Source organism: Rhinatrema bivittatum, chromosome 11, assembly GCF_901001135.1.
Source record: "Rhinatrema bivittatum chromosome 11, aRhiBiv1.1, whole genome shotgun sequence".
NCBI lineage: Eukaryota > Metazoa > Chordata > Amphibia > Gymnophiona > Rhinatrematidae > Rhinatrema > Rhinatrema bivittatum.
The window spans coordinates 58,305,339-58,321,824 of record NC_042625.1 but is presented as its reverse complement, the minus strand read 5'-3'; the positions used below and the strand labels follow the sequence as shown (position 1 = coordinate 58,321,824).

At 39.1% G+C, this 16,486-nt stretch overlaps 1 protein-coding gene across 5 annotated transcripts in view; it reads right to left on the bottom strand.

Moving 5' to 3' along the window:
- TAOK3 (TAO kinase 3) overlaps positions 1–16,486 on the bottom strand; it is a 194,736-nt gene that overhangs the window by 37,364 nt on the left and 140,886 nt on the right. For all 5 annotated transcript variants that reach the window (XM_029619813.1, XM_029619815.1, XM_029619812.1 and 2 more), the window contains 2 exons: positions 8,655–8,891; positions 2,268–2,396 (listed from right to left, as the gene is read on the bottom strand). In XM_029619813.1, the coding sequence (XP_029475673.1) occupies positions 2,268–2,396; positions 8,655–8,891 (366 nt within the window). The remainder of the gene's footprint in view (positions 1–2,267; positions 2,397–8,654; positions 8,892–16,486) is intronic.

Here is a 16,486-nt window from a genome sequence, read left to right as displayed (position 1 = left end):
GAAAACAACAACATCTTATATCCATCACAACATGGCTTTCTGAAAAATTACAGCACCGAAACATTATTACTAGCACTGACAGACAATATTCTTAGAGGATTTGACAGTGGAAAACATTACATTCTGGTATTACTTGATCTATCATCAGCCTTGACACAGTAAATCACGAAATACTAATCAAAAGACTAGAAGAAATTGGACTACATAACACCACAATTACATGGTTTAAATCATACCTGAGTAACAGATTTTTCCAAGTACAAATTAATAGCACCCTGTCTAAAAAAAATAACCCTAAAAACAGGTGTTCCACAAGGATCAGCACTATCAGCGACACTTTTCAACATTTACCTACTCCCACTATGCCATCTGCTATCAGGGCTAGGAATCATACACTACGTTTACGCCGATGACATTCAATTTATCCTACCTATTGAGGACACCATTGAAACAACCTTAAACTTAGCCAATATGTACATTGACATAATCAAACAATTACTGAACCAAATGGAACTAGTAATTAACATTGAGAAAACTGAATACCTACACTTAGAAAGAAAGAACATTAACATAATTTAAACACCATTAATATTCAAAAGCGATAAAAAAAAGCAAACTAGCCGAGAAAGTGCGCAACCTTTGTGTGATAATAGACACAGAACTAAACCTCAAACAACACATCTCTCTAAAAGTTAAGGAAGGGTATGCCAAACTAATGGTACTTAAGAAACTAAAACCTATGCTGACACTATCAAACCTTCGCACAGTACGTCAAAAGCATTAATTTTTGTGAGCACTGATTACTGCAACGCACTATTGCTAGGATTGCCTTATACATCAATAAGACCACTGCAAATATTACAGAACTCGGCAGCACGAATTCTCACGGGAAAAATGAAAAGGGACCCCCCATCACAGACACACTAGCGGAACTACATTGGCTACCAATTGAACAAAGAGCTCAGTTCAAAGCACTGTGCATCATACACAAACTGATCCATGACGAAAAAGCAGAATGGCTGAACACAGCACTACTAGTACATGTACTGCATAGAAATTTAAGATCAGCAAACAAAGCACTCTTAACTATCCCGTCAGTAAAAACGGCAAGACTGACCCAGGTCAGGGAGTGAGCTCTATCACTGGCCGGTCCCATTTTATGGAACACTATGCCTCTAGAACTAAGACTACAGAGAAATCTGAAAACCTGGCTTTTCAAACAAGCCTTTTACAAAGAGAATGGTGAAAATAAGTAAGGTACAGCTGGCATAAAGCGCCCAACACAATCTCCAGATACCTACCTGGAAATTATTTTTATCACATTGATAATCATAAAAACAACTGAAAAGTCTAGAATGAATCACATGTGCTTCACCCATGAGTCGTGTATCTATAGGTAATATATATCATTATTCAACTAATTTTTAACATTTCTATGTTACCGAATACTACTGGCACCTTTTTTGTAAAGTACTGACTATACCCTACTAAGTGCTTTTTTTGCAAACCGTTATGATGGTAAATAACTTAATGACGGTATAGAAAAAAATTTAAACAAATAAATAAATAAGGACAATAGGAATGATAAAGAGGAGGGAATGGCTCCCTTATGAAGAAAGGTTAGGGTTCTTCAGTTTGAAAAAGATGCCTGAGAAAAGATCTGGTAGATGTTTATAAAATCCCGAGCATGATGGAATGGGTAAATAGGGAGCAGTTATTTACCCTTGGACTAGGGGTACACTCCCACACTGTGGAATTCTTTGCCTTCAGAGCTTCTATTTAAAGTAAATTAACTTCCCTTTTGAAAGAAGTTGAAGACATGGTTCTTCCTGAATTTATGACTGGGCGCCATGGAGTGGACTGCTTGTCTCATTTTCTTGCTCTCATTAGTTAATTGATTATGGGAGAATGACAATGGGATCTAGGGTTTTTAAGTATTGGGAATCTTGCTTACAGGCTGTGCAGAGGGTGTTTTCTGAGTCCTTCATATTTGTTTGGGGTTGAGACATTTTGTTAATTTGTTTATTAAGTTTGCCTGTTGATTCTACATTTGTCGTCACAGTTTAAAATTTCATAACTTGTTTTTAACTTGTCACATAGCTTTGGGCAGCCCTTTACTGAATCAGGGAAGTCTTATACAAATATTTTAAAAAGTAATAAACTAACAGCAGATTTAAAATAAATAAATATTTTTCACTTAAAATACAATCAAACTAGGAAATGTGTGGTTTCTTAAGGCACAGAAAGTGTGGCAGAGTAGTGCATACCTCTTTAATCTTCTCTTTGCAAAGTTTGTATTGTTTCTTCTGGTTTTCTAAGAAGTTCGTTAGGTCTCTCTTCTGCTGAGCCATGATCTGCTGCTGGAATTTCTTCTCATCTGCTGCAGCCGCCTTGGACTACAAAAAGAGGGACAAACAAAATGCAAACATTCAGTCTTCAACTGACCTTATATATTTATGAAGATTTGATATTCTGCCTTTCCCAACTTAGTCACAAGGGAAACAACAAAAAACAAAGAACATTCAGCATGTGGTAATGTATAAATAGAAATATGACCTAAAGATATAGATTATGAGTAGGTAATCTTTGGTATAAATAATACCTATAACTAGAGAAGACGAACACTGGCAATAATAAAGAATGAAAAATGTATAATAGTGAATTAAAAACTAATAAGTGATGTCCTTATTATGAATGTTGCCAAAAAGGCCCTCAGTTTTGGCAACTCTTTTCCATGCCCCCAAACCAACCAACCTTCGAGCCACTTTCTCTCACTCAGTTCAGTGCTTCTTAGAAGGGCTTGTGGCCTACAGCTTAAGTTAGGGTATAGAGGTAATTGCAGTATTTTCCAAAAAATTCAGAAAATAAGTCTGGTATTTTCCATCTTTGCCATGTAGATAACTAGCTGATTCTATGTCAGTATATAAGAAAATGGAGGCTAAAATATATTGCGGTTTTAAAAAAAAAAAAAGGTCGATAACCATTTATTTAATTCAATGCTTTTTAATGGGTGATGAAAACACATTCCCTCCATGCCTCTCACACCAACAGAAAAAAAAATTGCTTTAAATCTCATTGTCAAAGTTTTTGCAATATTATGGAGGTGTCAGAAGGAAAAGATTGCCCTTTAGTGGATGGCATTAAGATTTCCAACAGAATGGACACTCCTGAAGGAGTTGAGACAAGCAGAAACTGAAGAAAGCTTGAGGCGTGATTAAAAATTCGGTAGCTAGCATTTAATGCAAATAGTGCAGGGTCATGAATTTAGGGTGCAGAAATCCAAAGGAAGTATACTTGACGGGGTGAGAGACTGAAATGCACGGACCAGGGGAGAGACCTCAAAACGATAGCGTCTGATCACCAAAATGATAAAGGGGATGGAACAGCTACACTATGAAGAAAGGCTAAAGAGGTTAGGACAGTTCAGCTTGGAGAAGAGACGGCTGAGGGGGGGGATATGATAGAGGTCTTTAAAATCATGAGAGGTCTAGAACGGGTAGATAATAGGACTAGGGGGCACTCCATAAAGCTAGCAAGTAGCACATTTAAAACTAATCGGAGAAAATTCTTTTTCACTCAATGCACAATTATGCTCTGGAATTTGTTGCCAGAGGATGTGGTTAGTGCAGTTAGTGTAGCTGGGTTTAAAAAAAGGTTTGGATAAGTTCTTTGAGAAGAAGTCCATTAACTGCTATTAATTAAGTTGAATTAGGGAATGGCTTCTGCTACTACTAGCATCAGTGGCATGGAACCTTCTTATTGTTTGGGTACTTGCCAGGTTCTTGTAACCTGGTTTGGCCACTTTTGGAAACAGGATGCTGGGCTTGATGGACCCTTGGTCTGACCCAGTCTGGCAATTTCTTAGGTTCTTATGAAGGTTGCAAAGAGTGTGGCAATGCAGCAATTAGAGCCAGAGAGATGCTGGGCTGCTTAGCAATAAAATGGAGGTGATAATGACCTCTATAGGCTGCTGATGAGGCCTCACCCGAAGTACTGTGTTCAGTTCTGGAAGCCATATCAAATAGGACAGAGATAGATTAGAAGCAGTCCAGAGGAAGGTAACCAAAATGGTGTGGGGGGGTCTACACCGAAAAGATACATGAGATGAGACTTTATATCTACCCTAGAGGAGAGGAGAGACAGGGGGACAGGAATATGATAGACTTTTAAATATCTGAAAGCTATTAATAATGCGATTATCAAACCTTTTTCAAAGGAAAGTAAGCTGTAGGACTAGGAGTGATGAGTATACAAAAACAATCTCAGCAAATACTTTTTCCATGGAAAGGGTGGTGGATGCTTGGAATGCCCTCCTGCAAAAGATAGCGAGGACATGAATGGCAACGGAATTCAAAAGAGTATGAGATAAACACAGAGGATCCCTAATGGCTAGAGGAAAGAAATGAAAAATAGTGGTAACAGGTGCTAATTTTTTTGCCATATTTCTACATGGGACTAACCTGCATGGAGTGGCAATTACAACTCTAAACACCTTGCGGGCAGCCTGGATGGACCTTTTTGGTCTATTTGCCATCACTTATTAGGAGGCCAATATGCAAAGACATTTAGTTGGATAACTCACAAATTACTAAAATGATCAGTGGTTTTAGTTCTAAAGCATATGAGGATAGACTTAAAGATCTAAACATGTACACCTTAGAGGAAAGGTGAGATGGGAAAATATGATAGAGACATTTAAATATCTCAAAGGTTTCCATACCCAGGAGGCTAGCCTCCTTCAGTGAAAAGGAGGCTCCTGAACAAGGGATCATGGAATAAGGGAGAAATAAGGTAGATTCAGGATTAATCTTAGGAAACTTTCTTTACAGAGAGTAGTGGATGTACGGAACGTATAGTGGAGCCAAAAACTGTATCTAAATTCAAGAAAGCATGAGATAAATGCACGGGATCTCTGAAGGAGTGATGGGAATTGTAAGGACTACATAAATTAGACTGATGGGCAGGCTAGATGAACCTTATGGGTTTTTTTTTTCTGCCATCATGTTTCTAAAATGATGAGTTTTCAAAACTGCAGGTACTTATCCGGCTTACTTTTAGCTGGACAAGTAATAATCTGGTTAAAACGTAGCCAAATAAGTAATGGGAGTTACAGGGGCATTCCAGGGCAGGGATGAGATGGCAGAGAAAGTTATTTGGCTAACTCTGATATTAGGTGTTAACCAAATAAGTTAATCAGCTAACTCTAAATGTGCCCTAGAGTAGGTCTAAAGTTATCAAGGAACATGTACCAGGATAACTTTAACCTTAACTGGCTGTATTCTTTTGAACATAGCCAATTAAGCGGCAATGACCTGTAAAATAAATAAATACATAAACGGGAAGCATTGGCCTGGGCTTTTGGATCTCAGGCACCAAGCTGGGCCTCACCCCCCTCCTTCCCAGTCTGGCATAACTTAAGCAATAACCCCTCCACTACCTCCCTTCCCATCATCCCAGCCTTAACCCTCCCACCCTTCTACAGAAAGCACCAGCCAGGACTGCAGTAGGACTGTACCATGATCCCGCAGATGAAACACTTTTCAAAAGATATCGGGAAGGTTAGTGCTGGGGTAGGAGAAAGGGATGGATAGGTTATCAGTTAAAAATTATGCCAGATTGAGGGGCAGGTGTGAATAGCGAGACCAGCTCCAGACCCCTACCAATGTTTGGGGTTTTGGGGGTGGGGGGCATGTGGCGGAGGCTCAGCCCAACACTTACCTTTTTCTGACATTGACTTGGGGCCTGGGATTTAGGATCCCAGGCCCACACAACTTTTTTTTCCTTCAACAGGCTATTGCTACTTAATTGGCTATATTCATTTGAATGTAAGCGGTTAAGGCTTAAGTTATCTGAGCACACAAGAATGGATAACTTTAAACCTAACTAGCGATATTCAAAAGCTAGCCAATTAAGTTTTAAGTTATCTGGCTAAATGTAGCTGAACAACTTTAATAGGTGTACAAGAACTGAGCAGGTGAAATTGCCCGTCACTCTCAATCAAACACTATACAAATAACAAATGAGAGATATACACAAATGTTTACAAAATACAAAAAGTGTCCACATTTTATTACAGCAGCTTCATAGGGAAATAGAGCATAATATTTCCAAATACATAAACATGCACAACTGTCAAGAGCAATGACACAATCTAACAATATATGGTAACCCTATAACAGTTTCTCATCTATATTTATTTATTTATTTATTTATTAACTTTTATTTACCGACATTCGTGAAACACATAATTACTCTATTACATACTATTTCTCATCTAGAAGTCCACTAAAAACCCACAAAACAACCCCCATTCATACCAATTAAAAATCGAGATATATCAACTATATCCCGATATCTAAAATACAACACCCTCTTCTATTTGTTTATACATCAAAATACTTTACTGGAAACGATTATGTATATATTGAAGAAAGTTTTTATATCATACAGCTCGTTCGTCTTATTTATTTATTTATTTATTTTAAGTTTTTCTATACCGGCATTCGCGATAAATATCGCATCATGTCGGTTCACAATTAACAAGTGGATAGGAACAAAATCAAAAAATAACATTTAGTAATAAATAATAATAATAATAATAGTAGTAAAAAACATAGATCAAGAGAAGGCTAAGGAATGCAGTTACAATAAAACAAGGGAATAAAATAACTTGGATCTGAGAAAAGAAGCAGGGGTTTAAATTAAAAGAATATATATGCCAGTCAATGTGCTTATAGCATTGATGAATTGCCCTTATGAGGTAGGGATGTTAATTACCATGATTAAGGCAAAGTCTGGGCGACTGGTTGATAATGTAATAAGTTCAGTTTAGTTCAGGAAAAGCTTTCATGAATAGCCACGTTTTAAGTCTTTTCCTAAAAGTAGGAAGGCATGGTTCCTGTCGCAAATCTGGTGGGATAGAGTTCCACAGAGTTGGTCCTGCAGTGGAGAATGCCCTGTCTCTGGCGGTTATGTGCTTCATGGTTTTGGAGTGTGGTATTTGTAGGGTTTCTCTATAGGACTCTCTGATTGGTCTTTTGGACGTGAATTTTTTGAGAGGAATTTGAAGGTTGAGCTGAGATTGTTGATGTATAGCTTTGAAAATAGTGGTTATGGACTTATATATGATTCTGTAGTGAATTGGCAGCCAGTGCAGGTCTTTGAGGATTGGTGATATGTGGTCTCTTCTCCGTGTGTTTGTTAATATTCTCGCAGCCGTGTTTTGGACCATCTGAAGGGGTTTAGTGTGAGATGCTGGAAGACCTAAAAGCAAAGAGTTGCAGTAATCTAGTTTAGCAAATATTATAGATTGTAGAATAGTTCTGTAGTCATGAAAATGGAAGAGTGGTCTTATTCTTTTTAGGACTTGGAGTTTATAGAAACAGTCCTTAGTAGTTTGATTTATGAATGCTTTTAGGTTTAACCTGTTATCCACGATGGCTCCTAAGTTTCTTACTTGTGGCGTTTGTAAATTGGGTGGAGGATTTGTGTCAAAGTTACTGTTTTCAGAAGAGATTAGGAGGAGTTCACTTTTTGAAGAGTTTAGTATTAGATTGAGGTTTGAGAGGAGACCATCAATTTTTTGAAGACAAGTTTCCCAGAATTCTAGAGTTTTGGTGTAGGATTCTTTAACGGGTATGACTATCTGGACGTCGTCTGCATACAGAAAGTGTTTAAGGTTTAAGTTAGTTAGCAGTTGGCAAAGAGGGAGCAGGTATACATTAAATAGCGTTGGTGAAAGGGAGGAGCCCTGTGGAACTCCCGTGGATGAAGAGTAGTGTTGGGATTCTTTGTTGTGGATTTTGACTTTGTATTTTCTGTTCCCTAAGAACGATTTGAACCATGATAGTGCTGTTCCGGTTATTCCGATGTTTGCTAATTGAATTAGTAGGGTGGAGTGGTTAACCGTATCAAAGGCAGCTGATAGGTCCAGTAGGATCAGTAAATAAGTGTGACCTTTATCCAGGCCCATGATGAGGTAGTCGGTCAAGGAAATTAGCAGTGATTCAGTACTTAGAGCTTTTCTGAAGCCATATTGAGATGGGAACAGAATGTTGTGTTCTTCGAGGTAGTCTGAGAGTCTGGAGTTAACTAATTTTTCCATTACCTTAGCTATGAACGGGAGATTGGATATAGGACGGAAATTGTTAGGATCATTAGGATTTAAGTTGGGTTTTTTTAGGAGCGGTTTGATGGATGCAATTTTCAGGTCGTCCGGGTAGATTCCTTGTGCTAGGGAACAGTTAATAATGACTGTCAGAGCATTGGAGATTGTTTCTGGTATTAGCAGGAGAAGTTTGGATGGGATGTGGTCTAAAGGGTGAGATGAAGGTTTCATTTTCTTCAATAAAGAGAGAGTCTTCATTTTCTTCAATAAAGAGTCTTTCATTTTCTTCAATAAATGAAAATAAATAAAATAAATAAATAAATAAAATAAATAAAATAAATAAAAGAAAATGAAAGAGAGTCTTTCATTTTCTTCAATAAAGAGAGAGTCTTCCCCACAAAATTTAAAAAATGCCTTCCAAACAGATCAATAAAGGATCTTCTCTGTCACAAAGTCTTCCCCTTGTTAAAGAGTTTTCCCTGGAAGGGACCCTTGTTTCACCCAACTGGGTTACCTCAGGGGGATAAATATCCTACTTAGAACTTACCTCCTTTTCCATAACAATGATTTGCTTCTTGGCCAGCTTTTCCAGCTCGATGGACGAGTTGTTGGCATGAGTTTCCACCTCCTTTTGCAGCTTGAGGCGGTGCTCATCCATCTCCGCCTTCAGCTTGTTCTCCAGGGCGATCAGCTGCTTCTGGTGCTGGCGCCGCATCCGCTTATAGCCTGACATCTGTTCCCGCAACTCGTTCTCCTGCTCATGCTCATGGATCTGCCTTGTAACCTGAATCCAAACAGTACAGATGAGTATCTTTAGGATCAATACATTAAATATTTCTATTAAGTATAACCCCTTATTATTAATCACATCAAACATTAAGAAGGAAGAAGTGGTGTCCCTAATCAATAAATATTTCATAGGATATCCAGAGTATGGCGCTTCTCTTACCAAAAGATGAGAGCAGGAATGGACAAAGACTTTGTATTGCCCACTTATAACAATAGCAGGTCCTATCCCTTTAAAACGTAAACAGTGACCCATAACTTTAAGTTTGTTTGTTTTTTTTTTTTACTATTCAAAAACAATGAAGGGAATAATAAAGAAATATTACCAAAACATGTAATGAAAGATCAAAACCAAATAAAGAAAATAAACATGGCGTAAAATCTAACTCCACAAGACCAGTGCCTTGCAAAAGTCTTAACATCCTTGTACATTTTTCACAGTCTGTCTAAAAACTACAAATCAAATGCATTAAAGTAGTTTCACAACATATTCTACAATTCCATTGTGAAAGAACAATTACAGAAATATTCCAAAAGTAATTAAGAACAACACACAAAAGGTTTTGATTGCACAAGTCTTTAATGCTTCTTGACTCAATATTTGGAAGCAGCCCCTTTTGCAGAGCCATGAGTTGTTTAAAATAAATGTCTACCAACATTTGCACAGTGGAACGGTGAAGTTTTTATCTATTCTTCTTGGCAGAAGAGCTCAAGCTTTTTCAAATAATCTGGAGATTGTCTGTGGACTAATGTCTTCAAGTTTTGCTACAAATTTTCTATTGCTTCAGTTATGGGCTTTGACTGCACCAGGCAAGGACATTCACTTTCTTCTTGTCGAGCCAATCCATTGTTGATTTTGCTTTGTGCTTAGGATCACAGACCTTAAATCCTGCAATCTAGTTCTCCAGCCTTTAGATCCCAGGCACAGAATTTGGCTGCAGCTACAACCGAAAAATTACACAGCAGTTAATGTATCCGGAAAGAATTTTCCCAACATGGCCAACATCTTCCACAGAAATGTTCTGAGGAACAAGAAGAGTATTAAGAAGAGTGCCTTTCACAGATACTGGGACTGAAAGTGCCATAGGGCTAAAGACTAGCTGAACTGCGTTTTCCACCTTTCCCTAATGGATGCACCAGGCAATGTTGCCCCTTCTGTGATCCCAGCACTCATATCAGGAACCTGCCCAAATACTACCCGCCATGCACTCCAAGCCTTGCTCTACAGCAGCTACTCCCCACCCACTCCAAGAACTCCACCCCATTACCACCTTCTGATGCCACTGAAAAAAAAAAAGCTGAGCTTAGAACAGAGTTTGATTTTCAGAGCTCAGAGAAACTTCCAAGCACAGGAAAGATGTCAGTTCCACAGCACTGGTTATTCCTCTAATAGCAACCTGAACAGATTCAGACACTGCCAATGTATTCACAGAGGTATCCATGGTTCCAAAACCTGGTGTTGGAAAAGTAGAAGTCTTGGTTCTCACTCTGGCCTTCCTCTTAACCATTTTAATAGACAAGTTTTAGGAAAAATGAAGGAAAGGGGAACCACATCTTCACAAGCTCAGACTGGTAGTCACTGGATGTACACCACACTGTATCTCCCAATAACTCTATTTCTGCTAGAACAGGTGCATTGTCCATGTTTACATGGGGAAGCCTAACATATTACATGCATTCAGTTTCTAATGACTTCTATGGTGAGCTATAGATCTCTGAAAATGTCCAGCTTGCTAGGTATTGCTCCTAAATCTGTCTATCAACACTGTGCTATGCTACTGCATAATGGGGAACCTTTTCATTAAAAATCTGGGCTCCATCTGTCAAAATTCCATAGATTCTTGACACAGCTTAATTAAGATTCCTATTACTTGCAGTGTATAGTATAATATGCATTGCAGGACATATGGTGAATTATCTTTAAGAAACCTTTTCTTATACCAAAACATTATTACAGAACCTATTCTGCTTTTTCTAAAAAATCAGTACTTCTACTGGATATAAAAAAACAAAACAAAACAAAAGAGCAATGCATTACGTTTATTTTAGCACACATCTATTAATTGAGTTGACTTAGAGAACAGCCACTGCTATTACTGGCAACGGTAGCATGGAATAGACTTGGTTTTTGGGTACTTGCCAGGTTCTTATGGCCTGGATTGGCCACTGTTGGAAACAGGATGCTGGGCTTGATGGACCCTTGGTCTGACCCAGTTATGTTAATTTCTTAGGATAGATTATTTTGGAAAACCTAGGCCAGGGCTACTTAAACCTTTCTGGTGACCCCACAACCAATCAGATTTTCAGGATATTTGCAATGAATATGCAGGAGATCAATTTTCATGCATTTTTTTTCCAATTTATGAAAATTGATCTCCTACATATTCATTGTGGATATTCTGAAAACTCAACTGGCTGTCGGGACACCAGCCAGTTTTGGGAAGCCCTGACCTAAGCACTAAGGTGGTTGGTATCCTGTATCTGCCTGGGATTATTGATAAGTAAAAGAATTGCATTTTAGAAACAAGTAAAACAAATAAGCTGCAAACAGAGTAGCAGCAGAGATGAGCCAAGCCTTTTGCCATAACAGATCATTCTTTAGCATTTTTTTTCTAAAATGCATTTTCTTCTGGTCAATAACAGTTGTTTTAAGGGTAGAAAACAGTAGTCACAAAGTGAAAATAGGTTTCAATGTGCCAAAAGAGCATTGTAAATAGATGACCATCCTTCTCAGGCATTCTGCCTGACACAGACCAGCAGTGCTCATAAATCTAAACCTGTACCCTCTGACACAGAGCCTGCAATTATGTGTCTCACCAGGAAAAAAATTACTTAAAAACTGTATTTTTTTACTCTGATATCAAAGTGCATTGCTTTTAATTTCCTCTTTTCCTACCAAATCATAAGTGAACAAATGGAAGTATTTGTGCATGAGACATTCAAGACACTTAAGCAAGTACACATAACATGTATTTATAGAATGACCATCACCAACATAAGAAAACAACATTATTAGCCAATTATAGTTAGGTAAGCTATGGTAAAGGAAGATGAAGTGACTTGCTTATGGTCAGACCATGTGACAGAGTAGAGCTGAACTCATGCTACTGAATTTCTAATTATATTTTAATCATTAGACTACATCTCCTTCCTACCATGATCTTATCAAAATATACAAAGAGAAAGAACATCATCAATGTTCCCGATCACTTTCTTTACCAGACAAATGCATAGCCCTAAGACTAGCTTTGGGCAATAGGGTTATTAGAATAATATACTCAGGACTGATAGGATTTGAACTGGTGACCTTGGCGACAGGGAACTGATTCATTAGGAAGAGCCACAAGAACAGTGGAATTCTGGGGAAGCAGTGGAGGCCTAGACTTGGATGGAGATGCTCTCTATCTCAAGGGACGCTCTACCCCTGATAAGCCACTATATTTATACCTACAGCCAGCAGGGATGCACTGCTGGCACAAAAGAATGCTAGAGCTTCCTAGCTGAAGCTCGACCGAACCTCACCTAGATTCTGCCCACCTGGACCTTGCCTATCCAGATTCTGCCTAGGCTTGACTGCATCTTCCATAAGCTGGGACGTTGACCAGGATGTTGCCTCCAGCCTGGCATATTTACAAACAGGTACTTTAATATTTACCTTCTTACTAGTTGCCCATGCTCCTGACCATACCTTGCAAAATATTAGCTGTTCAGAAAATGAGTTTCACCAATCTATAAACAGGATGGAAAATTAATTTGATACAGACACCTAGTAGTACAATCATTACATTGGACACAGATTGATTTTGCATTTAAGATTACTGGAGTTTAAACATAAGTATTTCTGATACTTGCTAGGGTTCAGAAACTGATGCTGTGCTGTAAACTATGACCATAAAGAAGCCCAGTGGAACTTTTATGGCTGAAGTAATGACAGGTCTTTTTACGAGTACAGTACAAGCATCCAGGAAACAGAGAGTAGGATTAAATGGTCAATTTTCTCAGTGGAAAAGGGTAAACAGTGGAGTGCCTCAGGGATCTGTATTGGACTGGTGCTTTTCAATATATTTATAAAATGATCTAGAAAGGAATACGACGAGTGAGGTTATCAAATTTGCGAATGATACAAAATTATTCAGAGTAGTTAAATCACAAGAGGATTGTGATACATTATAGGAGGACTGGAAGATTGGGCATCCAAATGGCAGATGAAATTTAATGTGGACAAGTGAAAGGTGTTGCATATAGGGAAAAATAACCCTTGCTGTAGTTACACGATGTTAGGTTCCATATTAGGAGCTACCCCAGGAAAAAGATCTAGGCATCATAGTAGATAATACTTTGAAATCGTCGGCTCAGTGTGCTGCAGCAGTCAAAAAAGCAAACAGAACATTAGGAATTATTAGGAAGGGAATTGTTAATAAAACGGAAAATTTCATAATGCCTCTATAATCGCTCCATGGTGAGACCGCACCTTAAATTCTGTGTACAATTCTGGTTGCCGCATCTCAAAAAAGATATAGTTGCGATGGAGAAAGTACAGAGAAGGGCAACCAAAATGATAAAGGGAATGGAACAGCTCCCCTATGAGGAAAGGCTGAAAAAGTTAGGACTTTTCAGCTTGGAGAAGAGTCGGCTGAGGGGGGGATATGATAGAGGTGTTTAAAACCATGAGAGGTCTAGAACGAGTAGTTGTGAATCGCTTATTTACACTTTCAAATAATAAAAGGACTAGGGGGCATTCCATGAAATTAGCAAGTAGCACATTTAAGACTAATCGGAGAAAATTCTCTCTCACTCACGTACAATTAAGCTCTGGAATTTTTGCCAGAGGATGTGGTTAGTGCAGTTAGTGTAGCTGGGTTCAAAAAAGGTTTGGATAAGTTCTTGCAGGAGAAGTCCATTAACGGCTATTAATCAAAGTTTACTTAGGGAATAGCCACTGCTATTAATTGCATCAGTAGCATGGGGTCGTCTTAGTGTTTGGGTAATCGCCAGGTTCTTGTGACCTGGTTTGGCCTCTGTTGGAAACAGGATGTTGGGCTTGATGGACCCTTGGTCTGACCCAGCATGGCAATTTCTTATGTTCTTCTACAAACCTACACCTGCAACCTCTCTCATAAAAGGTCTCATATAGATATGAGCATAGAAACATAGATATGACGGCAGAAAAAGACCAATCGGCCCATCTAGTCTGCCCAGCAAGCTTCCACACTTGTTTTCCCATACTTATCTGTTTCATCAACCACAAAATTCCAGGCCCTTGTTGGTAACTGTTTGATTCAAATTTCCTGCCATCCCCTGTCATTGATGCAGAGAGTAATGTTGGAGTTGCATCAAAGGTGAGCATAAGGCTTAATGGTTAAGGATAGTAACTGCCACATCAAGCAAGTAACCCCGATGCTTGTTTACCCAGACTGCACAGATCGATGCCTTGTTGGATGTTGTCTGAATGTAAATCCTGTTTTCCACATTTCCCCCTGCCGTTGAAGCAGAGATCAACACTGTATATGCATTCAAAGTGATGTATCAGACTTAATTGGTTTAGGGTAGTAACTGCCGTAATAAGCAAGCTACCCCCCACACTTGTTTACCCAGATTGTGAAGTTCTGTCCTTGTTGGTTGTTGTCTGAATGCAAATCCTCTTTTCCACATTTCCCCCTGCCGTTGAAGCAGAGAGCAACGCTGTATATGCACTCAAAAATGTGACTAGCATTTATACAGCAATATTTCACATCCATTAGTTTACATCTAAATATGAAATATTGCAGCATAAACGTATTGGACAGATTTTTTTTGGACGGGGTTAGGGATTTGGGAGAAAACTATAATGGATGAAACATTTCATGAGAAAAAGAGATTGCAGACTATAGGTCAAGGAGAAAAAAAACTATCCTGGATACTTGAACTAAAGTCACCAAGATGGCTGATTATAATATAAAGACTAATCCTTTTCTATACTATTGATTACACGAGCTTTCAAAACTTATCACAGAAGCCACAGCACAAGGTCTATTAACAGACCCAAAGTCTGGCACACAGGCAAAGCTGAGGATGCATAGGTTCCTCCTCTGCGCTTTTGTTTTCAAGGAAAAGTACATCAAGGAATGTATCCATGACTACCATTCACAGGCAACAAACCTAAAATAAACTGCTAATTAGTTCAGCTTGCTGATACACATACTCTGTAGCCAATGCTGTGAACATCAATACGTCAGGGTATGGGGTAAGTGCAGCTCACTAGAGGCTAAGGAACAAAGGAAATTTAGTATTTGAATTTAAAGTGCCACCTGAGTCTACAAATAAAAAGGTCTATTCCTGCAATTTCGGGAAGCACTCTAGGACTAGCTTCTGGGTCAAGTCTACCTTAAATGGTAGCATCCTTTGCTAGAAAATCAAAATATACTGTACCCCATTAATACAGAATTATTTTTATTGATGGATGGTTCTCTACTTCACCACAAGCAAGAATGGTGGCTCCACAGGTGGCAAAGTCTGACTATACCAGTGTTTCCCAACCAGTGTGCCTTCAGACCCAATCAAGTGTGCTACGGAAAAGTCAACAGTGCCTATTGCTCAGATCCTGATCAGCCCCTGAGTTCTGCTGTCAGTATACTGTAACACCACCACACCCCGATGGTGGTTCTTAAAACACGTAGGAGCTCCTTTCTGAGAACATGTGCAATCATGCATGCCTCTTCTTCCTGGCTTCAGCATGAACCCTAGAATGTGGTTATTAAATCGGCAGCATGCAGGGCGTGAATAGCTGCGCTCTGCACATACACACAGAGCACCTCCTCATCTATACCATTCCGAGCCTCCTCCTTTCAGCCCTACCAGCCTCTGTCCTATCCCCAGGCTAAGTGAGATGAGGAGAGTGCACTGAGCATTGGATATGACTTACTCAGAGTGTTGGGAGAAGCAGTAGCAAGCAATGAAAGAGTTCTGGCAGCCACATGCGGCGGCCAAGATAACTGAGCTGGCTGCCCACACCACACAGACTTCTCCCATATCTTCTACTTGTATATAGAGGGAGCTAGTCCATCATGATGGCTTCATATGTGTCCGCACCTCTCCCTTTGTTTTAACTTTCGGAAGGGACACTGGTGGGGCTTTCAGTGATTCTTAGCACTTCTTTTGGACATACAAGCCCTCTCTATGTCCAGGGAGGTTGGTGTGCCACATAACATTTTTGCTAATGTAACTATGCCTTGGGCTTGAAAAGGTTGGGAAACACTGGGCTATACACATGCACCAGCATACTTCTGCTTTCAAATGGTATGAGATCACAGCAAGACTGTTTCTCTTTTGGCTAAAATCCAAGTGCAGAGACTGAGCTATAAGCTGAGGACAGTTTCTTCTTGGCCTTTGGGCTGAAACTGAGAACCTCTACAATACCAAAATAGCCCCACTGAGGGCAAGATTATGTTAAAACCATTGCCAAAGTAGGAGGATTAAACCTCCTATTGAAAAAACAAACAAACAAAAAAACCCATAGAAAAGGAAGTTAGCAGAGTGGCTCAACAGGTGAAATGGTGAACTCGAATGGACTGGGGAACTACAGTATATACTTGTGCATAAGTTGAGAAATTTATG